At 40.3% G+C, this 8,153-nt stretch overlaps 1 protein-coding gene across 1 annotated transcript in view; it reads left to right on the forward strand.

Moving 5' to 3' along the window:
* The window catches only part of LOC103608021 (coagulation factor VIII-like), a 65,832-nt gene extending 59,465 nt beyond the window's left edge, over positions 1-6,367 (forward strand). The window contains exons 14-18 of the mRNA XM_008592465.1: positions 26-208; positions 1,797-1,913; positions 2,523-2,594; positions 3,709-3,794; positions 6,177-6,367. Coding sequence (XP_008590687.1) covers positions 26-208; positions 1,797-1,913; positions 2,523-2,594; positions 3,709-3,794; positions 6,177-6,344 — 626 coding nt within the window. The 3' untranslated portion in view covers positions 6,345-6,367. The remainder of the gene's footprint in view (positions 1-25; positions 209-1,796; positions 1,914-2,522; positions 2,595-3,708; positions 3,795-6,176) is intronic.
* Positions 6,368-8,153: the final 1,786 nt, after the last annotated feature.

The raw sequence follows: 8,153 nt of genomic DNA on the forward strand, positions 1-8,153 counted from the left end.
CCTTCTCTGTGTTCTCCTTCTCCAGCAATCAATGGCTATGTGATGGACACATTACCTGGCTTAGTAATGGCTCAGGACCAAAGGATCAGATGGTATCTGCTCAGCATGGGCAACAATGAAAATATCCATTCTATCCATTTCAGTGGACATGTGTTCACTGTACGGAAAAAAGAGGAGTATAAAATGGCAGTGTACAACCTCTATCCAGGTATGAGCGAGTTTGTGCTCTTTCTTCTTCATACTGTACTTGTTGAGTACTTACTTTATGTGGTCTAGGCACTGGGGACACAATCAGTGAACAAAGCAGAAAACCTCCCTGCTCTCAGGTAACTTATTTTTTCATTTAACTTTAGCCTACAAAGAGATAAATAAATTAGCAAATTAAGAAGATAATTTTAGGGGCCAGCCCGGTGGCGCACTGCTACAGTGCACCGCTTGGGAACGTGGCGGCGCTCCCACCGAGGGTTCAGAGCTCACTGGCTGAGCGAGGTGCAGGCGCAACACCGAGGGTTGCGATCCCGTTGCCGGTCCAGTACGTGCGCGACACTGAGGGTTGCGATCCATTGCCGGTCACGAAAAAAGACAAAAAGGAAAAAAAAAAAGAAGATAATTTTGGATATAGAAAAATTTCTATAAAGGAAATTGAACAGAATAAATGGATAATTAATAGCACTTTCCTAAGAAAAAGGAATTTATTCTTTTTCATTTTCTACCTCAAATCCCACATGGCACCAGTAGTTATCTAAAGACTGATTTGTGTATGTAACCAGTATGTTGATTAAGCACTACTCACAATGTTGATCAACTTTCCCTTTAAAACAGGCTTAATAGTACGGGGTAAATTTCCCATTTCTTTGTAAAATTCTGATAAGCCCCATGACTTTTGTGCTCACTTTTAAGTAATAAACAGCCCTGCAGTCAGTTTATATGACACGTACAGTTGAAGTCAGAAACAATGTCCACTCCAAGATATCAATCAAAATTCTGAACTTGATTTAACTTCAATCTCCCCTCCTACAACTTGAGACTGCATTAGGCTGGAAGTCTGCATTGGAAAAGGGAGACCTGGTTGAATCCTCTGTTTCTCTACCTTGTGCTTATCATGTTTTCCCCCAACCCCTTGCTAGCTGCTATTTTGAACTCCAGCATGGATAGGTTAAAAGTAAAGGAATAGGACAGTTCTTACCTACTTATACTAGCACCATTATTGTAAGCTAGCTTCACACTGTCTGCACATGGCAGATATTTAAAGCTGACTCTTTATCTTGCAGGGTACTTTCAGGTGCTCTTCAGAGGCTCCCTTCTGGCACCCTCTCTCATGAAATCCCCTTGACCTGGTTGTTTCCACCTTTATTCTGGGTGGTCACTTGTGACTCATTTCTCAGCCCTTCGGCATTCATTTCCAGCTTCTTGCTGCTGGAGTTAAGTTTACCCCTCTAGGCAGTCCCTGTCTTCTCTCTTCCACGGAGCCCAGATCTGGTCAACGGGAAATACACCTTTTGCCCTGAAAAACCCTGGGAGTACAGGCCAATCCTAATGCTGTAACATCCTCTGTCTCCAACTATCCAAGCATTCCATTGCCCTGTCTCTCATTACCTGGGAGGAAGGTTGGTCAGAATTCAATCTCCAAGGCCTCCAACTGTAGGGGTCACATAGCATGCACTTTGGGTTTGAGGGATCCGAGAGTGGTGGAATTGAATTTGGTAGATCTCTTTTGAAATTCCACATAGCCAATGTATGTCATGCTTACTTTTTAGTGAAAATAAACAATTTTTGTTCCTTTTGGTTTTGATCAGGTATTTTTGAGACGGTGGAAATGCTCCCATCCAAAGCTGGAATTTGGCGGGTAGAATGCCTTATTGGCGAGCACCTACATGCTGGGATGAGCACTCTTTTTCTGGTGTACAGCAAGAGTGAGTAGCACTGTGAGCAGCTTTTCTCCTTCCTGGAATGGTTACCTTTGTCAAGAAATAAATATAAGCTTATATCATTATCAAATTTTAAAATGAATATTGCTGGTAGAAATCATCAGAGTCCTCAGAGGAGGGCAGATATGCTTGAAGCTTTGAACACTTTGAATCTGAAGCTCTAAATATTTAACAAACTGGTACTAAAAAAAAATTCTTCATTTTCACAACTTGATGAAGCTCTGAGATCTCCAAGAGCAAATTTTGGAACTTAATTTTGATTCATTTACCAAAGATAACTTACAAATATCACATGGAAGAGTTTGAAGACTTAACCCTAAACAAGTAAGAGAACGACTGGTGTACTTATGTATGGACCCTAGTTTCCTCACCTACAAAATGTGAATAGTTCTAGCACCTATCTGTTAAGATAAATCAAATGAGATAATACAACAATACATTTATTACAGTAGTTGGCACATAATAAACAGTAAAAAGTATTAGCATTTGCTGGTGTTCTTCCATTTTCATTTATTTACATTTAAGCTGAATTGTGTGCACTTTTAGAACAAAATTCCCTGTTTGATTCCCTGTGTTCCCCCTGTTTGATTGCAGAGTGTCAGACTCCCCTGGGAATGGCTTCTGGACGCATCAAAGATTTTCAGATTACAGCTTCAGGACAATATGGTAAATACTATTAATTTTCACACTAAGAACATGGGCTGATTATATCTTTTTTATTTTTGTTGGAATGTTTCAGATCTATGTCCATGCTTCTATTAATTCTACTCCACGGGTGCCTCTCAAATCCATCTCCTCCTATCCATTTTCCACTGTGACCATCTTAATTCAGGCCACCATCATTTCTCACCTGGGTAATGATCCTGCCTCCTTAAATATCCTCCCTACCTGCACTGTTGCTCCCCTTAAGTCCATTCTCTTCCTTGGATCAGGAACCTACACTTTCCTATGGGAAATGATGGTAAAATTTGAATAGGATCTATACAGAGTTCTCAAACATTGTTTTAGAACAAGCATTGACAAACTACTGCACACAGGCCAAATCCAGCCCACCACGTATTTGTGTATGGCAGGTGAGCTAAGAATATTTTTTCCATTCTTAAATGATTAGGAAAAAAACAAGAAGAATGCACCATATCATGTGAAATTATAAAATTCAAATTTCAGTGATCATAACAAAGTTTTCATTGGAACACAGCCACACCCATTTGTTTACATATCATCTGTGGCTACAGCAGCAGTTACGTGGTTGCAGCAGAGACCATATGATCTACGTAGCTTAAATTATTTACTATCTGGCCCTTTACCAAAAAAAGTTTGCCACTCCTGTTCTAGAAAAATTTTCAAAATTCCCTTTGAAAAATAGGCTTAAGAATTATATACCAAAATAGTAATATTTTCTTCCTGGTGGAAGTATTATGTTTTTTAATTTTATTTTTACTTATTTTTATTTTTATTTTTCATTTTATTATTTTTTCTACAATGAACATACATTGTGTAATAAAGAAATAATGATATTGTTTGGTAGTGATGGTAACAAATTCCAGTATCAGCTAGTTGAGGTGCTAACAATCAATAAATTTATTACATCTTAGAAAAGAGAATTGACAACAAGGACGAGCAAAACCCATAGATAGTAATCGATACTGCTATACTATAAAGCCTTTATACCTTTCTTCTCCACAGGTAAGATTAACCTTTCTCAAGACAGGAATTTTATTCCCAAGTGTCTAGGTCCAACCCAGCTGAATTTAATCTCTCTTCCCTTTCTCGGGCAAAGGACAGTGGGCCCCAAAGCTGGCCAGACTTCATTATTCTGGACCAATCAATGCATGGAGCACCAAGGAGCCCTTTTCCTGGATCAAGGTTAGGAAATTTAATCACATTCAATTGCATCATTTATTCTTGTCCAGGACCAACTCCTCTGTTAACTGGGGTGTCAACCTTATGTGTATTCCCGTATACTGAATATTTTTATCTATTTGGATGCCCTGCATCTGGTTCTATTTAATTTTTTTGGTAATAACATTCTCATTTCCATTTGAGGAATTGGATACAATCTGATGAGACTTTAAACAGAGTGTCTTGAGTGCCTAGCCAAAGAACCCTGAGCAATACACCCTGTTAAGTTTCCACTTATTAGAGTTGGCCCATTGTTTCAACTTGCCAAGCTTATGTCTCCCAGAGTATTTCCCAGTCTTCCCAGTTTCACATCATTTACTGATTTGATTAGTAAACTTTTTAATACTCTAGCAAATTCATGATAAAAATGCTGAAGTAGACAGGGCTTCCTTACTATGTACTCAGTACACATCACGCTATTAAGTCCTTACCACAACCTTATGGGGTAGATGTTACTATCATCCTCATTTCAGATAAGAAAATTGAAGCATAGAGAAGTTAGATAATGTGCTTCAAGTCACACAGTCAATAAGTGGCTGAGCCAAAATTCAAACCCTGATAGTTGGGCTCCAGACCCCTAATTCATAATCATTGTACTATACTGTTTCTAGATTGCTCCCTTTAAGTTGATAACCATCTATTAACTATCACTGTTTGTTTATGGCAATTAAACCAGTTACAAATCCACCTAATTTTTATTATCATCCAACCTGTATTAAATCACTTTGTCCTCAAGGTAGTTTTGTCGTCTGTCCTACTGAAATTCAGAGAGAGATTTTCTTGATCTGGTAACTTTACAAAATAATGAAATGGTTCCAGGGAGCCAGCAGGAACAAAATTGGAGTTAAGAGAGGGTAGGGTGCTAACAAGAGAGGAGGTGGGAGGGCCGGCCCGTGGCTCACTCGGTAGAGTGTGGTGCTGATCACACCAAGGCCACGGGTTCGGATCCCTATATAGGGATGACCGGTTAGCTCACTGGGAGAGCATGGTGCTGACAACACCAAGTCAAGGGTTAAGATCCCCTTACCGGTCATCTTTTAACAAATAATAATAAAATAAAACAGGGGAGATGGAGTGAGAAGGTCTGAAGACTGCACAATGGCCTGGTCCCCAGGCATGACAGCACTGAGCTGGCTGGAGAAGCACCAGGTGACCAAGGCTGGGCAATCGGCAGTCGGCACGTGGCAGACCCCATGGAGATATGCAGCTGCAATATTTGCACTTTTATACCACGAAACTCATTATGACCTTGCTTATTTCCTAGTAAAGAGAGGTGTCTTGCAGTTACATTGAAATATCTCACCTCGCTAGATACATAGGTGAATCTGTCAAACCTATAATTGCCAAACTGCTCCAAGGTGCCGATTATAACGTAGAAGAGGCACAACAAGAAGATGAAATAGATAAGCTTGGCAGTTTGCCAAGCATTCATCCATTACAGAATGGAGGTCCATTGGCAAGGCTTCATTAAAACTGTTAGAAGGTACGACAGTCAGTGGTCCAAAAAAGAATTCTCATAGTCTACATGAAGAAACAGTACAAGTCGATTCAACAAAAATTATGATTTTTGCACCTGGTGCTTTCAGTTGTTTGTGCCACAATAAGAGAAAAAACATGATGTCTTCATTTGGGAATACTGTCTAATCTGGGAAGACAGTGCTGCCACTTCACTAATATTGTCTCCTCTTTACAGATAAATTGAGACACAGAGAGGTTAGGTGACTCAAACAGATTCACTGCCTTAAGGATCTGAGTATATTATGGAAGACAAACAAACAAAGCAACCTGTATAATATGGTGCAATAATTTACTATAATGAAGTTGTATACAAAGCGAAGTGGAAACAGAAGAACAGCACTAGATTTGTCTGGGTGGGCCAGGAAAGGATAAGCAGAAGTAGTTCCTGAACTAACGCCTGAAGGAGGTGTGGCTGTTTATCACCGATAGTGATGTTGGGATGGGGTTGGTCCAGGATGAGGAAAGAAAACTGTGTTTGCTTAAGCTAATGCTGAGGTGTGGGCAAAGCACTAGGTTATGTGGGTCTATATGCGCAGCATAAAGGATGTGTATATTGAGGAAATAGGGGCTCGATGATTTGGAAGTGGTCTGGTTAGCCAGGGAGCAGGCTAGGAACTGAATAAGCATCTTTCGTACTCATTTCCACCATTTATCCCACGGCTTTACATGCATCACATATCAACACTGGTTTCTGCTTAATCTGCAGGTCCAAGGTAATGATGGGCACATCTGTAGCAATGTAGATTCTTCCTAAGCCAATAACTAATTTTAGTGGGTAGTATACACATTTAAAAACAGGTCAAAATAAAGTGTTGTTTTAATTGGTAGGTGGATCTGTTGGCACCAGTGATTGTTCATGGCATCAAGACCCAGGGTGCCCGTCAGAAGTTCTCCAGCCTCTACATCTCTCAGTTTATCATCATGTATAGTCTTGATGGGAAGAAGTGGCAGACTTATCGAGGAAATTCCACTGGGACCTTAATGGTATGTAATTAGTCCTTTCAAGTGAATGCATGGATCCCTTAAAGAGCTTTTGACAGATTTCAAATATGGAACAAACCCTTCTAGCTTCTACAAACTTCAAAAAAGAATTTTCCACCTATGGGCAATAGGACTGATAATGGACATGTGAAAAAGAAGTAGTAGTGCCAAGGCTCTCATAAATGATAGAAATGAAGAGATGCTCTATTGACAGAAATATGTCATTCAGGACTGAGTGGGCTGGTAAGATTGTGAGTTTGCTTATTGATATCCTAGGTTTGAGGTGATAGCTGAAATGTCCAGCAGGCAACAGATTTCAGTTTAGGGGACAAAACCATGAATGGAGTTGAAGATTTGTGTCTTCCACGTAAAAGGATGGGTAAACCTTGGGAACTGATCAATTCTCTAGGGGTGAGCACAAGACCCTTAATTAAACAGGCTTAAAATATGAGCATCATTTTCCATTCTACTCTCATTTTTCTGCCCCCTGATGAACTGATCTGCAAATCTGGTCAATTTTTTTTTCTTTTGTAATGCCTCTCACATCTGTTCCTTCTGTTTCCATTTATACTGCTGTTACCACAGCCCAGGGCACCATCACCTCACACTTGATCTATTTTGTTACATTCCTAACTAGTCTTCCCATTTCTAGTCTCTTCTCCAATACAAGCTGCACATCATTGTCAAGATAATTATCTTATCAGTCTCCTGTCCAAAACCTTTCAGTTTCTTTCTGATGTCTTCAAAATAAAGTTTGAAGTCCCCAAATGGCCCTGTACAAGATAACTTTTGTTTGCCTCCTGTAGCTCCATTTTCTTGCTTCTCTATCCTGCTTCTTGTTCTGTGAGGCAGGGCTATATAGATTACATCAACAGACTACTTTGTCCTCTAGCGTTTGGTTGCGTTTCACCGACAGAGAGCACTGGCGAAAGATCAGAGAGAGAATAAGATCAGGAGATATTTATTCCCCTGACTTCCTCCCTTGTGCAAGAGTTGGCTGTATCTCTCCACGGAAGGTCATTGCTACCCTCAGAGTGGCTTTCTCTACCTGTACCGGTTACTATTGCTATGTACCAAATCACTCCAAAACTTAGTGTCATAGAAACAACCATTTATTTTGTTCACGGATTCTGTGGGTCAGGACTTTGGACAGGGAACAGTGCGGCTGGCCGGTCTGTGCTCCACAATGCTCCACAGTGTTTGGAGCCTCAGCTGGGAATATTTAACATCTAGGTGCTGGAAGTATCTCCACTTGGATTTCTGGTGGTTGGTACTGCCAGCTAAGACAGGATCTGGGGTTGTCGACTTAAGTAACTTTACATGACCTTTCCTTGAGACCTGGGCTTCCTCACAGTATGTCAGTGTCAAGGTAGTTGGACTTCTTGCATGTCATTTTAGGGGCTCCAACTGTGAATGTTCCAACTAACAAGGTGAAGACTACATCACCTTTTCTGATCTAGTCTTTTAAGTTGTACAGCACCACTTTCAATACATTTTACTGGTTATAAACGAATCACACATCCACCCAGATTCACGAGAAGGGGCACAGACCCCAATTCTCAATGGGAGGAATGTCAAAGAATTTGTGGCCATGTTTTAAAAACTACTAAAAGAATCTACCCAATTATCTCCTCTACTATTTTACTTTCCCTCCTCATCCCTACAGGTCTAGGGATGGTAATATCCTGCCCCCATCTTCCTAACTAGAACCTTTATTAAACTTTCCTCACATTATCCTAATTTGAGTGTGCCCTGTTCCTTGTTGGAACCCCGTTTCATACAGTAATTGGCACCAGAATAAGCCCCAGGAAATAGAACCTCAAA

Source organism: Galeopterus variegatus, unplaced genomic scaffold (assembly GCF_000696425.1).
Source record: "Galeopterus variegatus unplaced genomic scaffold, G_variegatus-3.0.2 Scaffold7952, whole genome shotgun sequence".
Lineage (NCBI taxonomy): Eukaryota > Metazoa > Chordata > Mammalia > Dermoptera > Cynocephalidae > Galeopterus > Galeopterus variegatus.